The sequence below is a fragment of the Lepeophtheirus salmonis genome, chromosome 7 (assembly GCF_016086655.4).
Source record: "Lepeophtheirus salmonis chromosome 7, UVic_Lsal_1.4, whole genome shotgun sequence".
In the NCBI taxonomy this organism is placed as follows: Eukaryota; Metazoa; Arthropoda; class Copepoda; order Siphonostomatoida; family Caligidae; genus Lepeophtheirus; species Lepeophtheirus salmonis.
In genome coordinates, this window is record NC_052137.2 from 24,380,856 (window position 1) to 24,396,760 (window position 15,905).

Below are 15,905 nucleotides of genomic sequence, written 5' to 3' on the forward strand. Positions count from 1 at the left end.
CTGAAATTGGATTTAGTTTTGACCTTAGTCAGCGTTAAAAATATTATTTTCAATTATGATGAATCCATGTAAATACCTTTGTATTATACTTTTTTAGATTGTCATGGAAATCCTCGTTTAAACTCCACCAATACAATTCAGAATACGTAAATTTAATTATTGAAGGAACTATATTTTACTTGCTTTAATTATGTACATATAATAATGACCTGAATAGATTCTTCTAAGGTTATTCAAAGTATAAGAAAATGACTTAACATGAAAAATCTTTCCTTCACAGTTCTTTATTTGAGGGTTGAGAATGATTAGTGGAAATCATCTCTGCAATTTATTCTCATGGAAATAAAATAAATAAAACCCTGTGACCATGAAAATATTCAACCATCAATGAAGCCAATTACTCACCACTCAATGGATTCAAGTACAGTTTATCCGCCAAAGGACCCGAAATCCCTGTATATCGTATTCCTTGTGTTCCAAAGGAATTAGAATCATTGTCTCTTGCACTCACTGTTGCCACAATTTCCCCAGGACCAATGTTTTCCAAGAGGTTGACAGAGTAGGGGTCCTGACTGAACTCGGGGGAGTTGTCATTTTGGTCCCGTATGTGGAGTATGATGTCAGATGAGCTTTGCCGTGATTTGTAGCCCTTCTCCCTTGCTATGACTCTAAAATTCATGATTTGTAACTTTTCATAGTCTAACAGGCGCGAGTCTTTTACTTTGATCACAAATGTTGCCTCATTAACTCCAGTCTCTGGTGTTACCTTCAAGGATAATTAAAAATTAAAAAATTTCGTTTGTTTATGAGTAGAGTCCATTTTGTTAGACAAATAGCTTTATTTTTGCGAATCATTCAATTTAATCCAGGAAGTTGTACTCACATATTAATAAGGATCCCATCTAGGTAGTGTCTTTTTAAGAAAAGGGTGTTAAGAAAAACATATTAGTTGTACATATAATGGAAGGGTAAAAATTTGAAAAATAAAGTTTCACTTTTTTTTTAGGATTTATTATTTTTATATTTTGTTAAATATGGAATTGACTACGTTATTTATTTTAAAAATCAATAAATATATTACTTGAAATCTGAACACTTACTAATTCAATAATGAATGAAAGTTGAGAGATTGAAATAATTCATGCTTCAATATATTAAAGCACAAACAACTAGTTACAAAACGACACAAATCTGAGCTCTCTAGCTTACGTACAAGTCCAGAAAATGGCACTTGAACATGATCGACGAATTTTCATTCGAGTACTCCAATCAGTTGGGAGTCTCCAGGACCACTGTTTTCCCGTTTAGCAAGTCTGAAACTTTGGAGAGGAAGAAGGGTTCTGTCAAAAAGTCCAAACAGAACCCAGAGGAGTTAAAGAAAACAGCCACACCAATCCTCTCAAGTCCACGAGGGCCCATACAAGAGATCTCGGGGGTTTACACCAGACTATCAAGAAAGCTATAAAAAAGTAGACGGAAAGAGCCTTATGATACCAGCAATGAAAGAAACTCATCTCCTCTGTTGTAAAACTTTTTTGAATTAATCTTTTGAGTTCTTTTTTGACACTTTTGGCCCCCTACAGCCCTGATACCAATCCCCGCGACTACACCTAAAGAGTGCATATCGAAGGAAATACCTACAGTGTCCGTCCTTCAAATAACGAGGCTCTCAATGCCATCCCTGGGACGCCATGACAGAGGTTCCACAGTGGGTATCAGGCCTTCAGCCGCCGCCTGGAAGCCATCATTGCCACTAAGAGTGGCTAAATTAATGATTAAGAGAGCTCAGATACACATCTATATATTTTATTAACTTTGTTGAAATTATATTGTTACTTAATAAATGGTATCTTGTTGAAGTTTGAAATTCAAAGTGTTCAGATTTTAATGGACCACTCGGTATGTAGAATGGACTTGGAAACTCTAAGGATTGATTCCGCACACAATCTCAATTTAGTGATAAGATTTGTGTAAGAACGTGAGGAGAAGGCAGGGGCAAGACATATGGTATTACTGAATTTAGAGCCTTATCAATATTAACTACATGTTATATGATTTTGGGCAGAAGAAAAGGAATTAATACAATACAAAGGAAAATCTTCTACATTTTAAATAGCATTAGTGCAGGGAAAATATTTAAATCCATATATATTTATTTGATTATGCATTTGTTTTACACCAAAAATAGGCGTGAATACTTCTTTTTGAGGGAGATGTTAACACCTCCACGACTTATCAAATAATGAACAAAAAAGAAGAAAGAACACACACATCAACCGTTTTTTCTTTTCTAATCGCTATACTTAGTTTTTTCCTTACAGAAATGTTTGAACGCCCTACCTATTCAGCATCATACTTGATGATTATATATTACTTATAATCGGTGCTCGACAGACATGCTAGTCCACTAGCCCGTGGCTAGTTCAGGGTGGCCTGTATCTAGCCTGTATGGGTATGTAAAGCCGTACCTTAAATACCGCATTTACACAAGATTTTTTGGGTTCAAATCAAAGGTATTACATTGTGTCAACATCTCATACGTCGAATTAATATTGAAAACAAATATTACAGGTGTTCCTTTGTATAATAAATATTTTTTAAAGACAAATTTCACAATATTTCATTTCTTGTGTAGTTTGGAAGTGTTTTTTTAAAACAAAATAGACATTTTTGAGCACAAAATACTTTGTAAATTTCAATTCAAGAACCAACCGGTTAGTAAAAAAAAAAAAAAAATAGCCCGTTGGCTATTGGCTGATTTTAACAAACGTCGAGCCTTATTTATAATAGTTATAAATAGGCTTAGGATTTGCGGGCAATCGCTCAAATTATTACTCACTTGGACTTATTTTTTGAAAAATTGTTTATTTTGCCTTTTTTTGTGCGGAAATAGCTCATTTTTTAAACTTGTATTAAAAAATTAAAGAAAATTTTGATTATAGTTAGATTACACAACAGCTTTTGATGATTATTCCATGATATTTTTCGAGGAAAAATTCACCTCCTAAAACCCTCCTTCATTAGGATCTCTTTTTGAAGGTATACATATGATGATGCAATCAGAGTTATGATTGCATCATCAGATATGCGAGGGAGCCAGATTCCGACAACATTCAATTAAAGAAAGGGGAAATTTGGTACAAAATTGACTGTTGAATCATTCTCTTTGGATCCTACAATGAAGGAGAAGTACTTTTGCGCCAAATTGCGAAATTCTGATCTTCCATTTATGCAAAAGGTGAGGCAGTGGGGATAATGATGATATACTCTTGAAGATTTCCCTTACTTCAACTACCAATGTGGAGGTCTTTTAGTATGTTTAAAACTGACTGAATTTATGTATAAATTATGATAAAATTACATACAAAACACTAATTCCTTTAAATTATGCTGTAATAAATCCGTCATTTTCTAAAAATACATATATATTGCTCAATTTTGATATTTTGTTGCTTATTTATTTAAATTTTAGCATTCTTTTTTTGCTCACTTTGGGCAAAAAATCGCCAAAATCCTAAGTCTAGCTATAATTTATATACTATCAAAGATCCCTTTGAATTTATGCTATGGGTTAAAGTATGATTTTTTGATGTAAAGTCATCTGATAAAGTTATGTAATCAAAGTTCTTTTTGTATTATTATAAGCAAAAAAGCTTTTTGTGTTGATTATTAAAGATGTATATATGTTTTTTTTCATTACAATGAGAGCTTAATCTGATTATCTTCCAGTAGGACGTAAAAATTGTGGATTAAAGGCTTCATCTACGTATTTTGTGTTAGTAGAGACAATGATAGTTGCAGGTTTCAACGTTGAGTACTTAATCAACGGTAAATACTTACATTAAGTCCAAATTATTCATTTATATCTATGAAATGTTGTATAAGTAGGGTACTTTTTACCGTGAGCAGGGCTTAGGGCAAAGATCAATGTGAGGGCTTATTATTCCCCTTTTCTTTAATTTGAATTTAATTTCGAAGTTTATGGTTGTTTTTTTTCAGAATAGAAAATTCGAATATACTTTTTAAAGAAAATCATTTTGAATTAATAAAGTGTGAGGTTCAAGTACAGGTTCATTACGAGTAGTGTTGTGTCGCCGCTTATTCAGGAGCCCGGACCATTCCAGACCGGTCCCACTTGTTGGACTTTAAAAAGCTAAAATCGATCCCTCGTATAATATAACAAATGATATTACTAAGTAAAATAATATAATTATAATGAAAGAAACTTTTTGCAAGATATGTGCAATGCTCTTAATACATATCTCATATATCTGAATTAATTTAATAAACATCGACATTTCTAAATTTAAAAAAATAATAATCAAGGAATGATCTCAAGGACTAACAGTCCTTAAAAACCGGTCTTTAGGACTACCAGTCCTAAGGACCGGTCCTATGACTGGACTGAATAAATGAGGATCAACACAAAAATAATTAGCAGAACTCTTTCTCTTGGAAGTATAATCGGCAAAATATATGCAGAGTGGATCTTTTTTTTTGTAGAAAAGAAAAATTGCTGAAAGCAGAATATTTTTTATTTGCGTTCAAAGAGATGGACCAAATATAGGGGATCCTTTGACCCAAGTAATATCTGTGTTTTTTAGACTGAAGAGTTTCTCTTTATTCTATACCAACCCAGAAAAGGAATTAATTAATTGTATCATTTTTAAATATATTCAAGTGTATTTAGATGTCCATAAACACTGTTGACAGATAGTTTATTTTAAACCCTTAACATTGATATATGTATGTATTGTTGAATCATGAATATATTGTGCTTGTACTGACGTAAAAAAAGAAAAAAAGTGGGGTCTTTTTTGGTGGGTTGTTTTAATTTGAGTAACATTTTTTTCTGCTAACAAAAAGTTATAAAGATATTAAAATTGATTTTTGATTTGTACAAAAATCTACCCTAGGTAAAGTATTTTATAATCAAGTGTGGGGCTGAGGCCAATATCCCCAATTTCGGGGGCGTCTACAAGGTTATTTGGAGCGGGGGGCTTGGTTTTTTTTTTGAAAAAAATTGAAAAATTATTTTGTTAAAGAAAATTCAAATATCCATAGCGATTTACAAAAAATAAAATTTGTAGGAACAATAATTTGAATTTTCTTTTTTTTTTGGAAAAAATTCAAAAATCCAAGAAATTCAAATAATAGATTTTTTCCAAAAAAAAAATTCACCAAAAATTAAATTTTTTGCCAAAAAAATATCTACATGAAAATTCCTAAATTGGGGGGGGGGGTCTACATCCCCTCCAGTCCACCACCTGCGGACGCCCCTGAATTCCTTATCTTGTCCTAAAACCATCCAAGTGAATAGGAATATACCGTATTCATGTACGTTACTAGGATTCACTTTTTGGCATCTTTCAGAATAATCAACCAAAGCTTGCCAATTATGAATTATATTTTTCTTTGTGAAAAAAAAAATTACTTGGTGGTTATTTGTGGGTGATGTCCAAAGTTAAAGTGAAGAGAGGATTCATATCCTTGTATTATACAAAAAAAAATAATGCTGTAATTCCGTTGAGGAATCTTAATATCCATATTTGGAACATCTATACATTATTTTATTTTCTGATTGTTCCTTTGTCAATTACCCTTTTTAGAGTTACATATTATATATAGATCTACATTAATATGTATATGTATGCCTAGTGATTTGACCTTCATTTAATTTTCGGAGAAGCCTCTTTTTGGTTGGTTGTTTTAATAACAATCATTGTAACTATGAAACAATATATGATCCGCTTGAAGAAACTTCATAATATCCATGTTAGGGTGACCATGTTTTTATTTTCAAAAAAGAGGAGACTTGGCTTAGGGGAGAAAGTTAATATTTGAAATTAATACATTCAGAGATAAAGGATTTTTTTTTATGTTAAAAAAGTATGTATAAAAGATATTTTGAATTTGCTTTTTTTCAAAGGATAATTTAACATTTGAATTTTAAAATTCCTGAATGACCAACTTCCAATTATAGAAATTGAAAAAATGAGCGTGAAAGGTCATAAGCACATTGAAATAAGTTTATCAATATGTAAATCTTCAAATCTTCTTTGTATTTAATTATTATGTGATATTTAACTTCATGAATTAGTTATTTCATGCTGATGTTTTAAATATATTTAGGTTTCTTAATTACCTTTATTGTATAGATTCTCATATTTTGGCCCACGACCTGACCCGAAAGATTCACTTCTTCATCATGGTGCCAAAAAAAGGAAATTTACCGTCGCAAAGAGGACGATTGGCTCAGCTGTGAACACTTGTCAACAATTACTATATCATAGTTCCATACTTGAGAAGAATTGGCTAACTAGCAATTGAGTTTGACCCTTTTTCCTCGTATTTATTTTCTTATGAAAGGTTGCCTAATACAATAATGGTAACGACGTCATCACGGTGGGTAAAATAAATAGAATAATCTTCTAATGAATTTCCATGATCATGTTATTATAAGTTCAAGGAGTTCATAATTCATTTAGTGCTTCGATGCCCCGTGATTACGACCACAATTGGTAGAAAAAAGAGTCGAAAATATTTGTAAGTAATGGATGAAGGATTGAGCTTTAGATATCAAATTGCTTCATTCTACATTTTTATAAAACTAGTTAGATCTATAATAATGTTCTATGTAACTAGAGTCAAACGTGGTCTAACAGCTACCTGTTTTAAGCGTAGAGAAAGAAAAGAATAGAGGTGACACGGACTTCACTTGATGCTTGGCTTAGTTAGGAAGATAGATAATAAATGTTCTAACTTTGATAAGTTTACCGGAGCTGTTGTGTTTGGTCTACTACATATAAGTTTATACAGAAAAGTCCCGGCATTTACAAATAGATGGCGCTATTTTTAGATTTACCTTTTTTCAGTACGGTCAATCTTCAAAATACAGCAATCAAGATTTCATGACAAATTGCTGTTTAGTTTGTGAGTTATTGTGCCAAGTGTGACGTCACTTTTGCTATTTTCAAAACAATGGATCAAAAACAATTTCGTGTTTTAATTTTAGGCTGCTACTTGATGGAAAAAAATACCGTTGAAGCTAAGCAATGCCTTGAAAAGCGTTATGGGTACTCCCCTCCATAGAGGAAATAATAAATAATATTAATGATTTAAATAAGCCAATTCTGAACGAAAAAAACACGCCTTTTCTTTGTTAAGCTCGGTACTTTTGAGCCAATGTGTTATGTTAAACTCTGGAGGTTAAAAATCAACCAATTAAAACTATGGGAGTTTCGGCAGAATGCGTTCCGATGAGTATATCAAAGTTTACAGCTCAAGACAATGGAACTGTCTTTTTCATACATTGTCACCTCCATATTTTTCTTTTTTTATGGTCATCTACCTAAGCGCTCATATCCAGTTTTCAAATAAAAAAATGCTAATAAATGGACACATAGTTTAAGAGGTCACTCTAGTATTTCTAAAAACTAAAACTAAATAAAAAAAATTGTGTGAACAAAAATACAAGAACCCAAATTCTCTAATCTGATAATTTTTTATTTAGACTTTTATAAATCTGTAGTTTACATATGACCTCCTTTGTGAAAGTTGTGCCACTCCGCCGCTTCTGGTAAGCATATACACTTTTTAATACTCATATTCCTACATTACTTATCCTTGGGTCTTCATAACTAAATGTCAAATATCCATGAAATGACTTTTAACATAGATATATTCCCATAATTGGTTCATAAGTATTTTGAAATAATCGACATTTTTAACTACTTAATATTTACGATGATGAATTTATGCACCTCCATGGAAATGGTTTTTTGTGCTTTAGTGTGCCCCCCCCCCCTTAGTTAGGTCTTTTGTTATTTATTATAGACAAATCTGGACCGAACCGTGAACCGAAATTCAAATTGTAACTAGAGTTTCCTATAAAAAAAGGTCGCTCTAAAAAAAAAGATGGTCCAAAAAAAATAGAAAAAAAAAGAAGCAAGATCCAAAATATCTTTACAAATAAACAATAATACTTTATTCCTTAATATATTAACTTCAAAATATAAACCTTCTAACGGCCACCTGTTTTAAGCTTGTCATTACACTCAGCAGTAATATCCAGCTTGAAGTGTTAGAAAATAGAATCCTGCCTTAAGAGGTCACTTGCACTAAGGGTTAGCTCTTTCGAGCTTGGTTTTTGAATTTAAAAAAAACAAAAAACAATAATTAAAATTTTAAAAAAGAAAAAATTCAAACAAAAAATTTTTCTCGAATTTTTTTTTAAAAATCCATATCCATTAACAAAAAATTGAATTTTTTGACAAAAATTTCCAAAATTCATAACTACTCAGAGAAATTTAAATTTTTTGGAATAAAATTTCGAAAATTACAAAGATATTCGCAGAAAATTCATTCATATTTCAAGGGGGAACTACAACCACTGGAGACGGCCCTGTTTGTGCATACCTTGTCGTGGTTTTTTTCACAGGTTCGGCCTTATTTAATTTATTATAGATAGATTTGGACCGAACCATGAACCAAAATTCAAATTCTAACAAAATTTCCCATAATAAAAAAAGGTCGCACTAAAAATATGTAAATGATGATTCCAGCAAAAAAAGCAAGAAACAAATTGACTTTATTTATAAACTATTAATTTCAAAATGGAACTTCCTAACGGCCACAAGTGTTTTAAGTGTGTCATCGCACTCAGCCCCCATATCCAGCTTTCAAACATCAACATAATTGTTACAAAATAGAAAAACTGGTTTAAGAGGTTCTTTTTTAAGTATTTATAAAAATTAAAAAGAAGAGTAATAATATAATACAATATCATATATTATCATAAAAAATGGACTAAATGATATAAAAAATGATTTTTTTTCTTTTCTAAAAATAAAAATAATGACTTGGGACAGAATCAGGATTGAATTTTACCACACAACCAGTTCAGGCCGAAGTTGGACTGAAATTGTTACAAATGTAACGATATCAGATCGGTGAAGGATTTTCAAACCCAACTCCATCACTAAAATCTTGCCACGACTCCACACACTGTTATTGAACATTGAGGGAGTTATAACTATAATTTATATAAAAAAGAAGATGTTTATTGATGCTACATGTGGAGTGATCGGCCAAAGGCTCGTTTTTGCCCAGACATGTACTCTATTTACATTCAGTCAAGAGAGTCTGGTTAACTTTTTATAATAAATAAATGAAACGTCCGGTTTTTGTATGAAAAAACTTGCCCCCCAAAAAAGTTCACTTGTACAAATTATGAGCCAAAAGAGCAGACAAATTAATATTTGAAATTATACAAAACTAAAAAATTAAGTTTCTTTTTCAATAACTATGAATTTTTGAAATTTTTTTCAAAAAATTTAATATTCTGTGAAAAGCTATTGATTTTTTTTTTCTCAAAGAAATATGGAAAAAGATATATAATCTTACGGACGCCCCTAGTATCTAGCAATAATATAAGTAGGAATTACTCTGATTCCGATCAACAATTAATCTACTCCGAGTCCAACAAGGACTTACACGTCTTAAAACTCTACAACATATCCTCAGAATTACTATCCGTCCTTTATTCACAAGTGATTATTTAACATTTATTATGAATATAAATAATTCCCTTAATTTAATTTAAATGTATCTCACGAGGATTTCGAACATTTCCACAACCCTTCTTATAAGTCCCCAACAGTTCGTAAGTGTTACTAATCCGTCATTTCTTTTTGCATATCCACACTCGCGGTAACAACCAAGGGTGTAATAACAATTATAACAGCTTTAGAAAATAAAATACAAACACTGCTGTTCAGGCTGTCAACAACAATAAAACTCAAAATCCTTAGGATTTACAACTCTAAACATTGCTATTCATTTATGTACTATGAAAACTCCATCAAAAAAACGTTTAGTTTTACATATTATGTAGGACTTATAAAAATGTATTTATGTATTCGCCCTTCAAATGAACTTAAGAGTCAATTATTATCATTATTAAAAATGCATTTAAAGACAAGAGTAAAAAAAATCCTTCATAGTTATGTATTTAAATAATAGTTAGAATGTTGTGTAGATCACTGCTCCGTGTCGAATTATTTCATTTTTTGTTTGTTTCTGCTCCCTGCTGGAGGACTAGACTCTTGCGTCACTACTAACTTTTGTCCATCGTTGCAGATGATAATAATTAATTAACAATGAGACTCAACCTTTTGATAGCATACCTGTGTCAAATTTTTACATAAAAGATGTAAAACATATTGTGTAAAGGGAAAAGGCATATTCCTAGTGAGGAAAATCGACTACATTTTTTACCTTGCCCAATATTTGGAGTTCTGAAGAGTACATTTTCTCTTCCTAAGCTGTTCTACTACATTTAATTATACTCAAAACCCAAATCGAACGTTTATGGGTGTTCATAAAAGACTGAAAGGACCTTAGGATTTGTTGCCGAATTTTTATTGTAAGTCCTTGTTGGACTTAGAGTCGAATTGAGGATTGACATTGGAGTCATTCTTGCTAATGTCCTTCTTTATTTCCTTCTCTTCCGTCACAGCTGCTTGTAGCTGATTTAATGAAACGTCATGACAGCTAAACTGCTCTCCTTCAAAAACATTCTTTAAATTGTCAGGGTTAGAATGTTGATTTTGTGTTTCTTTTTTTTAACATCCCCAAAATGCTTCTAATTAGCGTCACTGGTTATCCCTTTTTGCTCTCCATAGGAGCATATGTGGCCGTAGTGGGCCTGCACTTCGATTAGGGCCCACATTTGATTGAAAAAAAAAAGTTTATTAAAAAAAACCATAATCATTTGAGAAAAATGCGAAAAACTTCTTATATAAAGAAAAAAATAATTCGAAATTAAATTCAAATTTAATAAAAAGTAGGAAAGAGAAAATCCCTTCTCAAAGTATCTTTGTCACAGCCATCACACACGTTAAAGTAGGACCTGACTCCAGTTATTAATGGGGATGGGAATATTGTCAAAATTTTCGTGAGCGTAAATGAAAAAAGAATTATATGAATATGTTCCTAAGACCAAGATTTCAGGATGTTCTTATCAGGCCCATGATTACGAGCAGATTACAGAGGTGCACTACACCCCATGACCTAAATTTTGATGTCAAATGTATCAAAAACGGTTCTTTTGTCAAGAAATGAATGAATTATTTTAAGATCATATTGTGACAGAAAAGAATGTCACAATATGATCTTAAAATAATTATTCGTTATTGTCATTTTTTTTTAAATTTGACTTTTCCAATAAAAGGGATATTCAAAAAATATTGTGTTAAAATTTTTTTGTAAGTCCGAGCTAGACTGATTTTTTTTTTTTTTTTTTTTTTGTGAACGATCCAAGATGAAAGTTTCTTTAATGCCGATCTAGACCAAACTAGTATGATGTCAACAAATGGTTCTTTTTTGTCACAATATGAAATTAACATGTTCTCATTTTTATTTATTTTTAATTTGTCTTTTCTAAAAATCACCTATAATGTAGTGTTCACAATTTATTTTTTGCACGCATAATATCAATTGGAAGATGAATACTATTTACATACATTATCTCACCAAACCAAAAAAATCATACAAACAATGATTTTTTGACAAAATATTTTTAAAATGATAGAACTGCCCAAGGATATCCAATTTAAGCTGAAAATTAAAACTTGCAAGACATGGGCAGTATAGTTTATAGGGATCTCTGTCCGCAAATACATCGTCTCTCAAAGTTACCATATTTTAGGCCATTCTCTCAGGTGTGGTTTGAACGCTCAACCTAGTTAATACAATTTCCCCATCCTTACTTATTATCAATATTCCCAGGAAATATTTAGAAAAATCCTAGTAGTACCCCTGTTTATAACTAGCCAGATTGGGATTTGGGCCTAACGCAGTCTGTTACATAGAGACCTGGAATATTCAGGTACGTACGTAGGATTTTATGGGGGGGCTTATCTTCCGCTCCTGAATTTGATAAAATTGCATTTTTTAAAGAAAATAAATCATTTAAAAATTTATTTTTCCAAAACTACACATTTCAAATTTTTATTACATACTCAGGATTTTAATTTTATCAAGACAAAAAAGGTATTGATTTGGGGCGCTACAGCCTCCCGATCCTGCGGACGCCCCTGATAGTGAATGCCGGTCCTGTCTCTTGCTATTTAGCCGAGAAAGAGAGAAATATACACACGGCCTTGAAATTTTAAGAAGATGAAGTCGAATAAAGATATTATTGAATTCGTCTAGGAAGAAAAAGAGGAGTAATAATATAATTGGTCATTAGTCTAATTAGTACGTTTAATTATTATCATTACGATTATGTATGATTTTATACACATAATAACTCTTCTCTCATGATATTTTAAGAGGTATAAAAATGTGACCACATTGAATAAATAGTAGTAAAATAAATATTTTACAATTATCGGTCTACATTATCATAGCACAATACTATGTACTATAAAATACTATAAAAAGCTGAGATAAGGAGAGGGGAAGAAAAAAAATCACAATGTATGACATTATGAAATATCATAAGTCATAACTAACAATATAAAAGAGATATAAACTAGTTTTGATACTCGGTCCAAGATCGAATTTGTTTCACAGGTTCGGTCTTAAGTAGTGTTGAAACGATCTAAAAAAACAAAAGGGACTGGAGTCCTATCCATTCATTCCTGATTAATATTATCAGTCCTGGGAACGATCCCCATGAGTATTTTACAGTATTTACAACTGCTGAAATGACGTAGTTACCAACAACGTCATTTCAGCTCGTCAAGTTGTATTATTAATCCCCTTCAAGGAGACGAAATAACTTAACCTTAAAGTAGGAACGTATAATACTCTAGTAATTTACATTTTAGCTTACATTTGTTATTGTCTTTGTTTTATATTGTTCAATCCCAGCTGCAGGACCGACTAATTGGTCCATAGGATCGATGAATGCGGAAAAGAGCGGACCGATTAGAGAAAAGGCTGAAACGGGAAGCACCGTGTTATCTCACCAACACAAAAATATAAATTGTATTTATTTGTTAGCTGATGATATTCCTGTTTCTTTTATTTTAGGAAATGTTCTGAACGTTGATTGGTTGCATTCAAATTAGTTCTTGTTAAGCTGTGAACAAAAATGTTATAGTTGGGATTACTTGTATAGCTAAAAACTGATCTTGTGTCATTTTCTGTTGTTTTTCTTCTTCTTTTTTTCAGTGGAAAGGTTGCGTGATACATAAATGTAACCACGTGAAAGACAAAAAAAAAAACGATTAAGGACTACAGTCCTAGGACCGATTCAACACTAATCTTAAGTCATTTTCTTCTAGATCGATTTGGACAGATATTTCAGTCCAGACCGCGATCTCAGAACGTAGTCCAAAACTAAATTGTTTTCAAATTGTGGACCCAGTTTTTCGTCTCAATATATATATATATAATTTTTTTTTTTTGCTCTCAATCTATAGCCCCGATTTTCATCCTTATCCTGATTTATGAGTTGTACAAATATGATTTATGAACACATATGAATTTAAACTATGATTATTTAACTTTATATTGTAGTTCCATGCTTACAATTTTGAAGCACATATGACGTTATAAAAATTCATTTATAAAATTGTTGATGAATAATTATTTTTAATGAGACCGTTCCAAAACGGTTTTAGATGTAAGAGCAATCCAGACAAAAAAAAATTTCAGACCGGTCCAAACTGAATTTCTTTGAAGTCTCATCTTTTTACAAAAAGAGTTTCATGAATTATAATAATGCATAAGTTGATTTTTAGCCAGAGGGTGAATTTGTATGTATATTTAGCAATTATATTCTTCTTAAAATATAAAAAGAAACAATTAATTTTCGCAGTATTTAATTTTAACATTATTAGTCACATCAGATCATACGATAAGGCCTTGTAAGGTGGCTACGTCTTAATTATTGTGCATCGATTATGGAGGTCTCAAAGAAAGAAATTTACAATATTTCATATTGTTCCTACCTGAAAGGGAGAATCGTATCAAAAGGGACCAAGAAAATTTGAGTTTATACGGAACCGGTACTCTTTCGGTTCGTGTTCTACAACATTTATTATATACAGGATTTCCATGACTAGTTGTAAGTGTAAGTGCTTGTTACAACTTGTCAGAGTAAAATTGAGGATCGACATAAAAGTAATTCCTGCCAATATTCTTGCTATTTACAGAGTCAGATTGCGTTTATTTCCTTCATCTGACAGTTGCTTGCAGCTAGTTTAGTGGAACGATATGAAAGCTATTTCAAATTTATTTTTTTGAAATTTCAAAAATCCAAAGCTATTCAAAAAAAATTAAATTTTTGGAAAAAAAATTTAATAAATTAAGTTTGCGGTGTTAAATTTTTTTGGAAAAAATTTCAAACATAAAATTTTTTGAAAAAAATCGAGTATTCAATTTTTTCGAAAAAATTTCTTAAATACACAGATATTCGCAAAAAATTATTTTTTTTAGTAAAAAATTCAACAATTAAGTTTAAATTTTTTGAAAAAAAAATCGAATATATAATTTTTTCGAAAATAATTTCCAAAATCCACAGATATTGACAAAAAATTATTTTTTTTTGGTTAAAAATTAAGTTTAAATTTTTTTGGAGAAAAAAAATCAAAAATTCTAGTAAAAAGTAAAAATTCCATAAATGTGGGTGGGCTACAGCCCCTGCAGACACCCCTGAAAATGCTTATGATTTACAAACCTAGCTATAAGATATATCTTTTCTTTGTTAAATACATAACTAGATATGATGAGGATTTATTATTCATTAGAGAGGAAGATAAAAAGAGAAAATGGACGAATGAATGATTGATAAATTCAGCAAAAATAAATACTATTACACCCATGGCTGATTCACTTACCTCAAAAACCCCGTTATCCCCTTCCAGGAACAATTCAAACGTACCATTTGATCCCCTATCCCGATCAATGACTTCCGGAAGAACATTCTCATTCAAAAACGTGACCGGAGTATTCTTCTGCGCATTCTCACTTACTTCTGCCTCATAGCTAGAGCTGAGAAAGGAAGGGATTTCGTCGTTGACATCCTGTTTAAGAGAATTTTATTAATATCATCATCATCAAGTGTAAAGATTTTTTGTTTTCTTTCTCTATCTCAAATTTCTCCTTTTAATTTGACAAACAACATTTATAAATAATTGTTAAAAGCACAAAACAGTTTACAAATAAATTAAATGTATTTTTTTCATTTTTTTTAATGATACGTAATTTTTTTATGTTAAGAATAATATTACTATTCAGAGAAATAAATATTTTGAAAATATACATACATACACTATTCATGGAAATCAACAATTAGTGCGTAAAAATATGTATTGCCAAAAAAGAGAAACGCTTAATTAACGGGGCGGATTCTTATAGATCCATATTCTAGTATATATACTTATCAAACAGTTGACAGGAAACACATTTATGTAGATATACATATATTATTATATAAAGAGATGTCAACGGTGAAACAGTGCTATCGTTTAAAGTATATATATACACACAATTGAAGTTGCTTGACAAAAGAATGAAGCCATTTGTCTGGAGTTAAAATATCAATGGGAGGGCAACAATGATTTTCTCTAACATACATTTCATTAAAACAAAACATAGTGAAATGGTGTCAACAACTGTTATTGGCAAAAAAAAATAATAGATATATTCAACTTGTACAATTCGTTTGTGAGACTTCCTCTTTTTTGACAAATTTCAATTTATATATTTAGCGTTTTCACTGATGCAGGGACGTCTACAGGGGGTGGACTGGAGGGGTTGTAGCTCCCCCCCCCTCTTATAGAGGATTTTTTGCTTTTTACAAGAATTATTTTTCGTTATTCGTGAAAATTATGCAGCAAAGCAAAAAATTTAATATTTGAAATTTTTGTGTGAATAGCTGAGGAATATTG

The 15,905-nt window shown here is 31.1% G+C and overlaps 1 protein-coding gene across 1 annotated transcript in view; it reads right to left on the minus strand.

Annotated features, from left to right (window-relative positions):
• The window catches only part of LOC121121805 (cadherin-23), a 37,188-nt gene that overhangs the window by 5,917 nt on the left and 15,366 nt on the right, over positions 1-15,905 (minus strand). Inside the window, exons 4-5 of the mRNA XM_040716781.2 lie at positions 14,853-15,038; positions 406-766 (exon numbers count right to left, since the gene is read on the minus strand). Coding sequence (XP_040572715.1) covers positions 406-766; positions 14,853-15,038 — 547 coding nt within the window. The remainder of the gene's footprint in view (positions 1-405; positions 767-14,852; positions 15,039-15,905) is intronic.